The sequence below is a fragment of the Hippichthys cyanospilos genome, chromosome 21 (assembly GCF_059441005.1).
Source record: "Hippichthys cyanospilos isolate Australia breed blue-spotted pipefish chromosome 21, RoL_Hcya_1.0, whole genome shotgun sequence".
Taxonomy (NCBI): domain Eukaryota; kingdom Metazoa; phylum Chordata; class Actinopteri; order Syngnathiformes; family Syngnathidae; genus Hippichthys; species Hippichthys cyanospilos.
The window spans coordinates 1,740,326-1,755,497 of NC_142389.1; the positions used below are offsets into that span (position 1 = coordinate 1,740,326).

The 15,172-nt window shown below is 43.1% G+C and overlaps 2 protein-coding genes across 4 annotated transcripts; one reads left to right on the forward strand and one right to left on the reverse strand.

The window, feature by feature from the left end:
* Positions 1–1,485: 1,485 nt before the first annotated feature.
* On the reverse strand, positions 1,486–14,930 carry crtap (cartilage associated protein). 3 transcript variants are annotated; one of them, XM_088405510.1, is made up of 8 exons: positions 14,022–14,930; positions 12,893–13,042; positions 12,647–12,818; positions 11,742–11,870; positions 11,522–11,667; positions 11,368–11,451; positions 10,677–10,730; positions 1,486–1,554 (listed from the first exon to the last, which is right to left on the reverse strand). In XM_088405510.1, the coding sequence occupies exons 1-7, from the start codon at positions 14,469–14,471 to the stop codon at positions 10,686–10,688; spliced, it is 1,176 nt and encodes a 391-aa protein (XP_088261636.1). In that variant the 5' UTR covers positions 14,472–14,930; the 3' UTR covers positions 1,486–1,554; positions 10,677–10,685. The 3 variants fall into 3 exon arrangements, with proteins under 3 accessions (XP_088261636.1, XP_088261637.1, XP_088261635.1); XM_088405511.1 differs by lacking the exon at positions 1,486–1,554 and adding an exon at positions 5,529–5,685; XM_088405509.1 differs by lacking the exon at positions 1,486–1,554 and having other exon boundaries at positions 10,443–10,730; positions 14,022–14,926.
* On the forward strand, positions 1,563–9,947 carry susd5 (sushi domain containing 5). The gene is made up of 5 exons (XM_088405513.1): positions 1,563–1,683; positions 2,367–2,541; positions 4,487–4,596; positions 4,667–4,855; positions 5,254–9,947. The coding sequence occupies exons 1-5, from the start codon at positions 1,623–1,625 to the stop codon at positions 6,816–6,818; spliced, it is 2,100 nt and encodes a 699-aa protein (XP_088261639.1). The 5' UTR covers positions 1,563–1,622; the 3' UTR covers positions 6,819–9,947.
* Positions 14,931–15,172: the final 242 nt, after the last annotated feature.

Sequence of the window (15,172 nt, forward strand, 5' to 3'; positions counted from 1 at the left end):
TAGGTGGCAGCATGACTACGACTCACCGATGACACAGCTTGTTGAAGGCCCAATTTAGCACTGCTTTACTACTCACTGATTCCAGTCAAAAACGTCACAAGCATGCTCCAAATTCTACTTTAGTTGTGCCTTACCACAAATACGTGCAAAACTTTCCATCCGACCATTTGCTAACGCCTTTGCGGTGTCACTTTTGGCCGTGACCTCTCATTTAAGGTATTCATCCTTGGCTGCGACAAGGTGACGTTGCCACGGCGACTAAATCATCCTTCCTTCCTCTGACCTCTTCCCACTTCCTGTCCCAAGCGCCACATCAGTCCCGTTCCCAAATTGCGCTTCCTGCCAGATGACACACCTGTGCCATGTTTTTGTGCACAAGCGGCAAAACACAATTCTCACCTGCCCCAACCTGTGAATCAGTGTCTTGTCATCATCCTCTATTCACACTTTTTTTTTTTTTTTTACGGCTTTCAAATGGTCCCCTGAGCGTGAGTCACTGCCCTTACGTGCGCTTCCATCAAGGCCGGATCAAAAACACAATCAACACAAGCTGAAAGATATGGAGAGGAAGTTCATGAATTTGGCGACAGAAGTGGGTAACCGTATCAATGATGACTGCTGTCACGTGGCCAAATTTCATTTGGTTTTTATGGAGAATATTTGGTAGCAGAAGTAGGAACCCAAATCGGTAAGCCACTGGATTGATTGCTTTTGTGTAATTTAGTTATTTTATTGTTTGCATTTTTAGCTATATTTCTTTGGATAAAACAAAAAAAAACTAAATATATTGTATGAAATGAAATATGAAACAAAATTATATATTTTAACATTTACTAATAAAAATGTTCACATCCATGTTCATGTTTTTATCATTCTAAATAATAAAAAATAAAACATATTTTATTGCATTTTTAGCTATAATTGTAGTAGTACAATTTCTTGGGGATAATAAACTAAATATACTAAAGGAATCTCATATATTTGAAAATTAATTAAAGAAAAAAAATCACTAAAACCATTGATGTTTATACTTTTTTCCAACTGTAAAAAATTATGCTAATTTGTTTTGATAATAAAATATCCTGTATAAAAATGAAATATATTTTAAAATAATATAAGAAAAACAATCTAAAAACATTGATGTTTATGCTTTTTTCCCACTGTATAGAATACAAAATGAGAATGAACATTTCAAGGCTTTTTTTTTTGTATTTGTAATACTATTTTTCTTAGATAAAAAACAAAATATACTGTATGAAAATGGAATATATTTTGAAAAAATGCAAGAAATATAAACTAACTAAAACGCAAAACAGCAGTGATTTTCCATGAATGGAAGCCAAACAAAAAAGCAGATACCTTTTTTCAAGTGTGCAATGATCACGCGGGGAAAACTTGACTCCGCAAGGGAGTGGCGGCAAAGTGCGACTTTTCGCGGGCGCTCTCCATCCGCTTAGCAAGTGGACCCTTGGCCTCCTCCTCCTCCTCGTCATCATCATGGTCCTCCTCATCCTCCTCGCGCCTCCTCCTCGCTCAGTCTCACCTCTGCAGCCTCTGGAGGAAGTTGCACTCTTTTACAGGAAGCTACAGCCACCAGGAAAAGCAAAAAAGCCAAGACAAGGATGCCGGGCTTCCTCCCATGCTTTGCTGCTCTTTTGCTGGCTTCTCTTGTCAATGCGGACGGTAAGGAAGGAAACTTTCGGCAAGCGCGTGTAGGGGCAACGCATTACTGACACTAATATATACATATACTGTCTTTTAGGCCCAATTTCCTCTCGGGTTTAAAATGGACAAACTAACCTTGAGCATGTTAGGTGATGTAAAAAAGAAGTGCGTCTTTCTTATGATTTACTATTACATTTGAAATAAATTACTATGGGATGGAACTACCTTGAAGATAAGTCATATGACGATAAAACTCTTGAATATTTTTTGGGAGGCGGGGGGCTGAAGTTACCCCCAAAAGGCTCTTGATCAATCGTCACTGAAAATTTCAAAGCCTTAAATACACAGAGTAAAAAACAATGCACAATTTCGGATTATTCCGATTATTTGAATGAGATTTTGCATGAAAGCGGATTCTAAAACATTTTACTGTTGTTTATTTTGTATTGTTTAGTGATCGGGGCAATATTACACAAGGGGGATTGAAATTGTACTCACTGTTCTTGAAAATGATTCATCATCGTTTTCCCAAAGTAAAATCAAATGTCTCATTTTGAGTAAATACAAGAGGTAAAAGAACAACTTTCCAGACTCTAAAAGTTAAGGATAAAAACCAAAGATTCTGATTACTTATAATATACAGTCTTTTTTTTTTTTTGATAAAAAAGAAATGCTGAATGAAGTCCACATTTGCTTTCCAGGTCGAGTATTTGTGGTGGAGCTCGGGAACTCGTCCGGTTCTTCGTTCCGTGACGCCGAGTGGGCTTGCGCCTCCCGGCAGGCCCGCCTGGCGTCGGCCTCGGAGCTAAGGCACGCCGTCATGGAGTGCTTCTTCTCCTTGTGCACTCGCGGTTGGCTATACGGGGGCTCTCTGGGGTAAGAATCCAGCTGTGTACCTTTTGCTTTTCGACGGGAATGCGACAGGAGAAAAGAGTCCTGTGTTCCTTCCCGAAGACGGGAGAAGATGAGGAGGGGGGGGGGGGGGGGGGGGGGGGAAATTCTGAACCGGGGTGTCATGTCCACATCTGTTGCCGTGGCAACATGACAAACTCGGAACAAGAATACTTTTAGGGGAGGAGGCATTTCATTCAAACGGTTTGGGGGTCATATGTTCAGTATTTAGCTAGCTTATTCTTTGCTAATTAGCTCATTTGTTTGTTTGTTTTATTTTCTTCTAGCATCCGGTAAACAGTAGTAAATTTTTGCAAATTTTGCTCAATTACGTGCTAAAATTTTGAGTCTAAATTTGCCAAGAAATCTAAATAACTCTTAGTTTTGATCATGATATGAATGGAAGTAGCTTGTTAGCGCCTGGTCTCACGACAACAGCAAAAAGAGTCACGCATCAAATGAAAGCAGCTCAGGAAATTCCATGCTAACACCGTGTTAGCGTGATAAGATAACAAGTAGAGCGCCAGTGTTTTTTTTTTTTTTCTTCTTCTGTGATGTCACGACCAACCGCGTGCGTGACGGCCGCGCTAAAAGGGCGCTAAAGGCCTCGGACCAGACAGACGGATGACACCAGGAGGTGCGAAACATGGAGAGGACGTGTCAAACCGGCACTGCCGGGAAAAGTGCTCCGTCAGACGCCATTTTGGGCAACGCTTACAGCGTAAATGCACCGCGATGGCGGCGGAACATTCCATTTGTGGAGATTCTGCAATAGGATTTGTGACACTCACAATTTTTCTACCCAGTTAGCCAGTTTCGGGGTCTGAATGGTCCAGTCCACCTAGGAAAGAAAACGGCACATTCCATCCATCCGACGGTTGTGTATGACATCATCATGAACCAGGAAGTTGCTTTTTTGTATGTTTACATTGACATACACCTTCTCACATCTGTCTCTTACCTGGCAGGCCGTGCAGTTGCCATGCCAACCAACCACAACACAGGCACACGGAAATACAGGCATTACACACAAACTAGAAGAGTCAAAACTTTCAACTGCCCGCTTTTTGTCCTCCGCTCGCTGCCTGAATTTTGTCCTTATAAGCCCATGTTGATGTTGACACACTCTTGTAGTGTATGACTCACAAGATTTCTCGCCGTCTCACATTCCCAGCAATTAGCGACGCTTTGGATTGTGGAGCGGTTGGTTGGCCAACTGTTTTTCTATCAGGAGACCGATTACGTGTTTTATACGTTTGTTTTTTTTCTATAAGACTTGCGCGCATGGGAAGGCCAACTAACGGCGCGATAAAGCTGCGCTACATTGCACAGGTTGCACTCTGATATGCCGACATAATATTTGCACAAGGAAGTCCACCAGAATAACGGGCGAATGTTTGCATGGCTCCACATGCACTTGAGCACTTCTTTCCAAAATTCTAATTATACTGAATACAGAAGAAGAATTCTATAAAATGTCTTAATTTGCAAAGTCATATGTTTGCTAGCCGGCTTGTTTAACAGTTCGTTCTTTCGTTTTTTTCTGTTTATTTAGGTTGTTTGGTAGTTAATTAGCTTAATGGTTTTCAAATGGGTAAACAAGTACCCCTGGAAGTACGTGAGATTTTAAGGAAGTTCCTGCAGGTAACAGCAAGTGTAATTTCATGCTTTATTAATGCCGTGACGGGAGCATCAGTTTTCTTTTCAAATGAAGAGTAAATTTATTGGAACATGCTATTTTACTAGCCAGTTTGTTTATTAGTTCCTTCGCTTGGTTAGTTTTTGTTGTTGCGGTTAGTCATTAGACAATTTCTTCGTTTGTCCTACAAACGGCGTGTTAATTGGTCGGTTGTTTGATTGTTCTGTTTTGCTATTAGTTAGCGCGCGGCATCAAAATGTCAAACATTTCAACAATCCAATCTCCTCCCAGAACCACCGTGTGTAACTACGTGGGCGGCTCGCTCAAAGCCGTGGACGTGAGGACCGAAAACGCCACGGCCGACGCTACCGGCGCCAATGGATTCTGCATCAAAGACAAAGGTCGGTGAATCAATCGAACGAGCGGGTGGCTAAAAAACGTGTACGACGCCATTGTTTTTGCGGGCGACAGGCGTCCCGTGCGGGGATCCCCCTTCCTTCCCCAATGCCCGCCTGCAAGGCCACAGCGGATTTGAAATGGGAGACGAGCTCCTATACAGCTGCGTGCCCGGCTACGTCATGCCCAACGGCCACAACGCCTTCAGCTTGCTGTGCGACAGCTGTGGCGAGTGGTACGGACTAGTGCAGATTTGTGTCAAAGGTAAAAAAAAAAAAATCACAGTGCCATCATTTGGTTCTTATGTGTGACCCGGCCCGAAAGTTGACCTGTAGTTTGTCGGCACCCGGGGCCCGGTGAACCGCCGCTCGATTCCTGGCCTTTGCAGGAACAATGTGTCTCTTGTGAGTCCGGATGAAAATGGCCGCCGTGGCACCCGGGTGCGACATGCCGTGGCGTGGTCAGATTCGCGGCTAAGGTAGAAGAAGGAGCGCAAGAAGGGTTCAGGATCGGCACGGCTTCTTCCAGACCCGCGTCCAAGCTTTAGACTTTTCAGTCTTGAAATGTTTTTTTTCATTTGGTCATTCGTGTCTGTGATTGACGAGCTCTGCGCTTTCATGTGTTTCGTGATTATGGAGAACCGATTCCTTATGTCCTTACAGACTCCGCCGAGACGCATGTGGACTACGAGGACCAGTTCACATACGCCAACGCAGACCACCAGAGCAAAGACGGCGGGCCGGCGGAGGTTCGCGGAACCACAATTCGCCCGGGACCCAGGACCCAAGAAATCAGTTTTCAAAGAGAGGAAGAGGATCCAAACTTGGAGGGTCAGCGGGAGGTGGAAGAAGACAGCGTGGAGAGTAAAATAATGACGGAAAGTGAGGAGGAACAGGCCGTGGAGGACTCCGTCAGGGATCCGGGTTTGGGGCAAGAAGAACAGGTGGTGACCACGGCATCCACGGACCCTCTCTTGTCCCAGAAACACCTCTTCTGGTTCCCCTCTGAGACTTTCCAGCAGCAGCAGGAACAACACCCAGTTCCTGCTGACCCAGTTACCTTGACCACCACTCAGCGGTCCTCCGGCAGAGAGTCTGAGGAGAACATCAACCACCGTGAGCAAGAGAGTGTCGATCAACGTGATGTGGGTCAAGTGGAACAAATTTCAGTTCATCAGGAAGAGCTGGACGGAAACGACCACTACGACGACCACCGCGACGATCACTATGACATGGGCGAGCACGAGGAGGTCCGCTACGGCAGCAGAAACGATAGCTCTGAGGAACGTAGCGTCCATGAGGACAGCAGTCATCTACAGGAGCATCCGGACGGTTCTGAGGAGCACCCAGACCATGACGACCAAGTTCGTGAAGAACATTACGACCACGATAACGACCGCCACGACGATCACGATGAAAACTATGACCACGAGACCCACGACCCCGACGATCAAGTCCACCATTTTGACCACGATGATCATGACCATGACGAGCAACACGCTCATTATGACCACGATGAGGACGAGGACCGAGACACCGAAGATCCCGATCGCGATACCGACGACGGAAGGCAGGATGGACGCGACGGCCACGCCGAACACGACAGCCGCGAGGACGACGACGATCGACAACGCATCCTTTTTCCCGAAACGAGCGAAAGCAACCGCAACGCCACGCGAGACAACGCGGGGGTGGTGACCACCACGGACGAGACCTGGCTGGACGGACACCCGGTGGCCGCCCACCCCAACGAGGTAGAAGAACTCGTACCCGACGTCCCAGAAAGGCCCGAATCGGAATCAACGGAAACCAGCGCCCCAGAAAACCCGGCCTCCTCCTCGGATACCCTGGAGTATGACACCCAGCAGGTGGTCCCCACCAACTCGTGGCTTCTGGACCTCACCCAACGCCCGTTCCAGGACGCGAACTCCTTCGACGGGGCCGCGGGGGAGCGCACCCTGCACAACTTGCCCGGCGAGACCGGCGAGAGGGGCGAGGCGGAGGGCGAGGCGGGCGAGAACGGATGCGTCGGGGAGGACTGCCCGCCGTCCAGCCCCTCGCGCCGGGGCCCCACCGTGGCGGCCGTCATCGCGGCGGTATGCGTGGTGGCGGCGGCCATCATATTGACGGTGTGGTGCTACCACCGGCGGCAGCAGAAGAGCTCTGCGTACAACATGAACGGGAAGGGACAAAGCGGCCAGCACATGGAGATGCAGCAGAAAGTTTAGCAGAATTTGGGGGCGGGAATTCTTGACGGAATTTGTGGAAATTTGGAGGAAGGGCGGAGCTGAGACACAAGTCGGAGACACACAGTGGATCCTCGGAGGTCGGACACAAGCCGTTTCCGTTTTTCATGATCGGGTCGGGTTTTGGGGTAAATTTTCGTGCCGGTCCAATAGAGGTGAAAAGGTAAAGCCGTTTTTTGTTTTTTGTTTTTGGTGATGCCTTTTAGACAGAACTCGGTAAGGCAGGACATCGCTGCTCGTTTGCACAATCGATTGAGATATTCGATTGTGAGACGACATCGGTGGCGACTGCTATGATCGTAATCTGAAAAAAATGACCAGATACGGATATTGGTTTTGGTTTGTCCACTGAGATTTGGGATGAAATCCTCCAATTTGAAAACTGTTCGAGTTCTGACGTTCCACTGAATGTTGTAAGATTTTTTTTTTTGTTCATATTCGTCTTTAAATGACAGCCGTCTAGCTGGAATGGCTTTTTAGTTTTGATGTTGTTAGCGGATAACGGCTAACACCGGAGAACTATAAGAGCGTATAGCTGCTTAGTTCATCGTTATGCTTTTTATCATAACTGTTACGTACTCAAAAAGCCATTTTCCCCCCCGAATACATTTAACTTTGAAATTGTTCGATCACCAAACTTGGTGGATGTTCCACTGTATTTAGCGAGCGATTATTTTTTTTGTCTTTTAAATGTTAGCTAGCTAGATGGAATGGCGGTTTGGTGAAGTTTGTTAGTTCCGACGTTAAGTGTGTTACTCTTGTGGACAAGTTGTTTGTAGTTAGCGCTTTTCCCCCCGCGATCCTTGCGAATATGCTCGAAAAAGGGGATTCAAATAAAAGACGTCGTAGGTTGAAATTGCTCATCAGGTTCTGACGTTCTACTGTACTGTAGGTACGACGGAATTTTGTTTGATTTTAGATGTTAGCTTTCGAGATGGAATGGTGGCTACGTTTTTATTTCAGTCCTGTCAGCAAAACGGCTAAGATCGGAAAAGTACGGAGCGCGTAGCTACATAGTTGTTATGCTTTTGACGATTAACCAACAAAAGGTCGTTTTCTTGATCGCATTTAACCTGAAAGTTTGGGTTGAAATCGTTTGACCGCCAAACTTTTCCGATGCTCCGCTGTATTAGGTAAGAAATTCTTTTGCGTGATGAATTTTAGATGTTAGCTAGCTAGCTGGAATGGCGGTTTGGGTTTGGTGAAGCTTGTCTGTTATTTCTGACGTTTTGTTTATTACTTTTGACGAAAGGAGGTTTGTACGTATCGTTTTGTTTTTTTTTCCCCCCACTTTGGACTAATCCTTGCAAAGACGCTTGAAAATGGGGTATATCAAAAGTAACGTTCCACCATATGTATACAATGGATATTTTAGCGTTTTTGTTTTGAATTTTAGGTTTTGAGATGGAATGGTGTTAAATGTGGGGTAGTTTTTTGTTTTTGTTTTTTTTTTGAGGGGTTGCTCGGATTAAAAAACTTGGCTAATATTACCGTTAACAAAGACTACTTTTTCATGAGAAGCCTACTGTCGTCGTTACTTTGGATGAAATATTGAGAGCTTTCTTAAAAAAGGGTTAACGTTCATAAAAATACAAAAAAAAAATTGAAAAAGAAAAAAAACTAGAAGAAAAAACATACAAACTTTAACATTACACTTTTTAATTTAGTTCCAATGTTTCACTTTAAGTATTTTTTTGTTCTTTTTTCGAAGATGTGTTTGATTACGCAAAAACAAAGTGTATTTTCCTCTAAATTTCATGTTCTGACGTTCCACTGAGTTTTTCTTTTTCATTTTTAGATGTTAGCTACTGAGCTGGAACCATGTTTAGCTACTGGCCCTTTTTTTTTTTTTTTTTAACTTCAGGAAAACCACAATAGCGTTACAGTAGCAAGTGAAAAAGCAGGTATGCCGTGCATTGTCTTTATTTTTGGCCACACAAAACACCCCCAAAATACACGAACGATATTTAAGAACATCCTAGACCATTTTTATTTTTTTCATCAAGCAACAGCATTTTTATATATTTTTTTCTTTTAAAATTTTGATTGGTCTTCACATTATTCCAAACAGTCTTATAATGTCATCAAGAGGTATCCCCCCCCCCCCCCATTCTTCAGATAGCACTTTCCAGAAATCATATCTATTTTTAATTTCTGATTGTCTAAGAATAAAATTAGACTGACTTAATCTGATTTTTTTTGTTGACATTCCCATCTAGTGGATGCATAACGCAAGCCCAGCCACTACTGTAGCTTCTATCCTATGCTCCTAATAATGCGATGCACCCTCTATATGAGAACAGTTTTAAAACTGGCCACTCTTTGAAGGTGCGCCTTATAATCCGGTGCGCCTTAGACTGCGGAAAATACGGTATCGGATTCATTTCCTCCAGATTTTACATGAAACTTTTTTCAATCGGGTTCTGACTTTCTACTGTATGAAAGATTTTTTTTTTTTATCTCTATAATTAGATGTCAGCCATGGATACGGACTGGCAGTTTTTTTAAGTTTGCGACTAGGCTAATGTATAAAAACCACAAGAGATGAGGGCCGAGTGGAAATGTTTCTCCGGACCGAGATGGCCACCTTTTGCACAGGCTTTTGCACATTGTGGTATTTCATTTAATTTCCTTATTATGTTGCTGTTGTCTTCATGCTGGCGAAATGTGTGTATTTGTTTCCTTGCGTTGCGGCTCGCAGACTACGTGCGCGTGTGCTCATATGTTGCTTTCGATTGGAGTGTGGAGCGGTGACATAATTACTGATTAGGCGTCGAAAACGACTGACACATAGTCGGTAATTAAATACCCCAATTTGCCACCGTAATGATGAATGTAACAGCTGATGATAATGTACTTGTTATTACTCACGGTATGAGGTATATGTGTGTGTGTGTGTGTGTGTGTGCGTGTGCGTGTACTTCAAGTGTGCAATTTTGTTCGTAAATATAACACTGTAAACTATCTGTTAGGTCAAATTGTGTACATTGTCTATTTCTGGGAAGACTCAGAATAGGGGGGAGGGGCACATTTTCATCACAAACCGGCTCGTGTGTTGCTAAGATGGTATCTTTGTGTTCCGTTGATTGAAATAAACTAATAAACATGTGACTCTGTTGTATTATTAAGTCATATACTGCAAAGGAAGAGCTCTGCCAAGGCCAAAAGTTCCTAAGTTCTGAATTTGCCCGTCCGCTAATGCGACCAAAAAAAACTTTACACCGTTTTGTCAAAAGTATTTCAGTATCCTGCTTGCTCACTAACAAACGGCTTTTGGTGGACACACAAATAAGGTTAAACTGGGATCAAATAGAAAGGTGAGCAGGAATGTCAACTGTTTAACGTCTTTGCTGTTTTTCAAAGCGTCAAAATTTGAAAAAAATACACACACACACACACACAAGGGAATTTTCCGCTGTGGACATTTTAACGCGTGCGTGTGACAAATTGCACGGGGACTCGATGTTCAAACACGATTCAACACGTGTGTGTCTGCGCTGACTTCACCCCCCTCACGTCTAACCGTCTTTCCTGCTTTATCATTATGACAATTAGTTTGTTATGCGCCTCCTTCATTTTTGTTGGGGTCATTGAAGACGCCTCCGATGTTTTGACAACGTCTTTTATTGTAAAACAATTGACAGCGGGCACGCAAGTTCATGTAACAGCTAATACAAATATTTCATCCCTGCCCTCTACCAGAGTAAAAAGAGGATGGAAATTGTTCAATAAATAAGCGCCGGCCTAGGTGTGTGTGTGTGTGTGTGTGTGTGTGTGTGTGTGTGTGTGTGTGTGTGTGTGTGTGTGTGTGTGTGTGTGTGTGTGTGTGTGTTGGTTTACGTTTCAAGTTCATGGCTCATCCAGAAACTCATCTATAAATTCCACCACCTCGCCCTGCGGATAACACACAAAGATAGACACATTTAATTCGATAAAATTCAGCAGATTTGGATCTTGAGAATATTCAAATTTAGTATATATGCACTCCACGATTAGTTGATAATTTTATAGTCTTAAAAATAATAGTATTAGAATCCCTGAAATGTAGTATAGGTACATTGTTATTGTACTATAAAAGAAAAAAATAACGGTGCGTTATCGAGCGACTTGCTTGTACATGAATTGCAAATTTGCCATTGATTTAATGTGATATTAAAGGAAAACGACAAATTATTAGTCTTTCTATAAAATGGTTTGTCACTGTTTTGAAGTAAAATGTTATGTATCAAAAATATTAGCTGTATAATATCTTGGTGAAAGTATCGATGACTGTTTAAGAGTTGAGTACCTGTGCCGGTATCGATATGAAAATAAATGAAGTTTTGAATAAAAAAATTACTTCTCATTAGACTATATACAGCAGCAAAAATAATTGCTGATTATTATTATTATTTTTTTTTTACAAAATAAAATATTACAGCTGACAAGTGAGCTTTTTAGAATGACTCACTATTACTATAAGCTACACAAATGAGGTGAGCTGCGCTTTGCTGCCACCTAGTGGACTTTCGTGATAGTGCAAGTCACCCACCTCATCATCACTGGCCAAATGCGTCCTGGAGAATTCCAACATCTCCGTCTGCATAGTGGTCTGGTTGTAGTATCGAACCGCCTCCTACACAACATACGCGTGACGTCATCAATCTCGCTAATGATGCAATTATGGTCGCGAGCGTGCGACGGACCGCTCGGGGTAGAAAGTCTTGGTCGGTGAGGTTCCACTTGTCCTTGTGGAACTTATAGTATTCCAAGTTGTTCTTCATCACCTCGTCGGCGGGGTCGAAGAGAAGGTAGCTGATGGCGCACGGCACCGCGTTCTTCAGGTCCTTCACTGCGGGCGCAAAACGGAGCCTTCAGGGACACGGGGAGCCATCGGACATTTCGGGAGCAAAATCTGCAACTCACGCTTGTAGTAGGCAAATTGCAAGTAGTGGTACATGGTGGCCACAAACTTCTCCACCACGAAGCCGCCCACCACGGGGGTCAGCTCGCCCTCGCACCGGACCTTTCGCTCCAGCACCTCCGTGTAGTGATCTGCGGAGCAAAACCCAGCGCATCAAGTTGAAACATTGAAATGTATAAACAAAAAAATCAGAAGAGTAAATGAATATGAAAGCAGAGGATTATTATTTATTTATTCATATTGAATATTTATAGTAATTTTGCTTTTTATTTTCAAATCTTTTGTATATTGTATTCATTTTGACTGTTACATATTTGAGTACAGATGTTTTTTTTTAATTTGTAATTGTATTTATATTTGTACGTTTTTTTAATCATATTTGTGTTGATTGAATAGTGAATGCTTTTTATTTGGTTTTATTTTTCATTTTGGAATCTTGTATTTTGTATTCATCTTGACTATTACTTATTTGTATACAGATATATTCATTGCTTTTATTTTTATTTGTGTTTATTTTAATTTTTTTTATATTTTTACATATTGATTGATATTGAATTTTATTGATATATTTATTCTACTATTATTTGCATTGATTTGATGTTTTTATTACTATTTTTATTCATTAATTTACATTTAATTCTCCAACTATATTTTTACATTCAATTATATTTATTAATTTAATATTTGGGCAGGTTTAGGTTTTGGTACTTATTTCCAAACACTAAAAACTTCCAACTAGATTCCTTGAAGTTCCTGGATTTGATCAAAGTATTACCCAACTCCTATCAGGGTCTTCTTTTGGACCCCGAGACAAATAAAAGACTCCGTCACAATTTTTTTTTTTAACAATTAATTAATTATTGGGACACCATCACAAGACGGCATAAGAAAACCCCAGTGCACTGACCAGCTATGTTGGGGTAGAAGTCCTTGAATTCCTTGATTTCTCTTGGGCCCTCAGAGGCAGCCAGGCACTCATCGTAGACCTTAAAGAAGTCTCGCAGGGCCAGCTCCATGTCGGACACCGTCGTGCGGAAGTTCTCGCCGTTGTACGCCCGCACGGCGCGGATAAACAGCGTCTAAAAAAGAAAAATCGTTTCGTAGCGGATTCCAAAGAAAACCTGAGGGTGCCATCGTCGCGTGGGGGCCGCACCTCATAGGATTTGGTCTCCAGGTCTTTGAGATGCTCCTCGGCCCCCGGCATGCTGTTGTAGTAGGCCATGTTCTTCTGCATCATCTCATCGTTGGGGTGCTTGAGCAGGTAGGTGTGAGCGGCCGACACGGCCTTGGCCAGCCTGCCGGACTGATTCAAAACAAGCGGGAGCACAGGTTGGACAGGATGAGAAAGGTCTTCCATCAGGGGTGTCCTTTCTTTTTTTTTTACTTAAACCAACCAAACACATATTTTTTTTAACCTAAACACAATAACAATCAATAAAACAAGCAGTTACTCTTTGTCTAAAATACAGAAATGTTAACGACATTTATAGTAATCAATGACTTGGTTGTGGTTTGAAAAAGAGCTTGCTTCTCTGGGCGTCGTCAAGCCCTTTGTGTTAAAAATAAATAAATAAAAGGTCGCATCCTCCACACACACACCCATGCGCTATTTAATATGCAAATTATTAAACTTATTCAGAATACTTTTGGGAAGGTGTGGAACGGAACTTGTGTTACTGGAGACATTCATGTTCAAGGTGTGGTAGGGTTTAACAAAGAATGACGTTGGATGGAAAATTAATCCTTCGTAGGTGGGACTAAAATAAATGTGTTCAAAATTTTAAAAAAAGGAGTGTTTTGAATGTTTCATTATTTTTGTTTATATTATTGATTAATAGTGTTAATTCGCTGCCAGTCCGATAAATATTGATTTTTAACGGTAAATATTGATAGTTGATAAGTGGTAAAGAATGAGTTAAAAAACAAATTTAAAAAAACCCATCAAAGTCCTTGTTAAAATTTCGTTAACGCGACAATACATAAGATTTGGACCGTTTGTCATTACGGACAGCAGGAAGTTCTACCATTGTAAACAAAAACTAAAGGTGCAGAATGTTCCTAAAGTCAAAGAAAATAAATAACAATTTCTTTTCAAATTAAGAGCAAATTAATTGGAACGTGGACGACTTTAACGCAAGATTGTGTGACTCCTTGGCAAAAAGTTTCTATGCCGTATGTATTGTCATTAGTCCAGCCATTTTCTGGCAGATGAACCAGGAACAAAACAAAGAAGCACTCCATTATCATCCAAAAGTACTCTAAAGGGGTCAGAAGGTCCTCACCTTGAAATAAGCATACTGCAGGTACCGGTAGGGCTCCCTCCTCTCGAACTCGTCCAGGGTGTCCCGGCTGGGCATGGCCTGCCTGAAGGCAGGCAGCCCCTGCTTGCATCGCTTGAGGCACTGGGCCCTCAGGAGCACGTTACCGAATGCTCGCAGTTCGGGGAACTCTGCAAATCTGCTCTCATCTTCCCGGCGTGCCGTGCTGCAGTTGAGGTTACAGAAGGCCTCGCTGTCCCGCAGCAGGCGATAGAGACGCAGGGAGACCTCCATGTACTCCACCGCTTCGGCCCATTTCTCCTCCGTGTACTGCTCCAGCGCGTACTTGTAGGCCGACTCCAGCGGCATGAGTTCGCTTCGGGGAAAGCTCCGGAAACTGTATTTCTCGTACTGGCAATGGACCCAAGATAGGCCCGAGAGGAGCACCACAAGCGACAGAACGGAGGTTGCCATGTTGTTGAATTTTGGCAGGGCAGACTCGATTCGATACGTGTATCCGAACCGAAGATCTCTCCGCCCCGGTGGGAGTCGAGGCTCCGCCCATATCTTTCAAATCACAACTTTTGACTTTTTTTTCTTTTCTTTTTACGTGACAACACAATTACCAACCAAAGACAATTACAGATTAATACTCGCGTTTGCTTCTCTAGAAAGTTTGTTTTAAATATGGCGGCGACGTTAGCTCTCCATCTGAAGCTAATTAGAACCCGAGTAAGACTACAAGTTTGTCACGCCCATTGCCACGTAGACTTTCCTCCACGCTCATTCCCGTCCCAAAAGTTCTTAACACCCCCAAACGACACTTTGTAACGCGTAAAACCGCCCAAAAACGTAGTTTCCGACTTTAAAAAGAAATGCATTGTCGTTACGTCGAACCCGGAAGTGAAGTGTTCCGTACGTGCTCGGGTACGTGGAGACCCCGACCACGTTGACACTTTGCCGAGGTTCCACTGCGCATGAGCGATACGTGGTACCCCGAAAAAAAGCTTTCCCATTCAAGCCTGGGGATGTGTCAAGAATGCGTCGACGAAGCTATGCTAAAACGGAACTGGACAAAATAAAGACAACCAAAACCAGCTTTAGTGTATCTTTTTGAATGTTTGCGTCTAATGGCACGCCCTTCCTTTGTCACCCAATATACTTTTTTTTACAAT

Excerpts from the sequence above, each read along its gene's own strand:
- crtap (XM_088405510.1), bottom strand. The coding sequence starts at position 14,471 with ATGGCAACCTCCGTTCTGTCGCTTGTGGTGCTCCTCTCGGGCCTATCT. Across the intron at positions 13,043-14,021 it reads TGCAGTATGCTTATTTCAAG|TCCGGCAGGCTGGCCAAGGC; the intron begins GTGAGGACCTTC and ends GTTTTGAATCAG. Across the intron at positions 11,668-11,741 it reads GCAATTTGCCTACTACAAGC|TGAAGGACCTGAAGAACGCG; the intron begins GTGAGTTGCAGA and ends TTGCGCCCGCAG.
- susd5 (XM_088405513.1), top strand. The coding sequence starts at position 1,623 with ATGCCGGGCTTCCTCCCATGCTTTGCTGCTCTTTTGCTGGCTTCTCTT. Across the intron at positions 1,684-2,366 it reads TTCTCTTGTCAATGCGGACG|GTCGAGTATTTGTGGTGGAG; the intron begins GTAAGGAAGGAA and ends TTTGCTTTCCAG. Across the intron at positions 4,597-4,666 it reads ATTCTGCATCAAAGACAAAG|GCGTCCCGTGCGGGGATCCC; the intron begins GTCGGTGAATCA and ends TGCGGGCGACAG.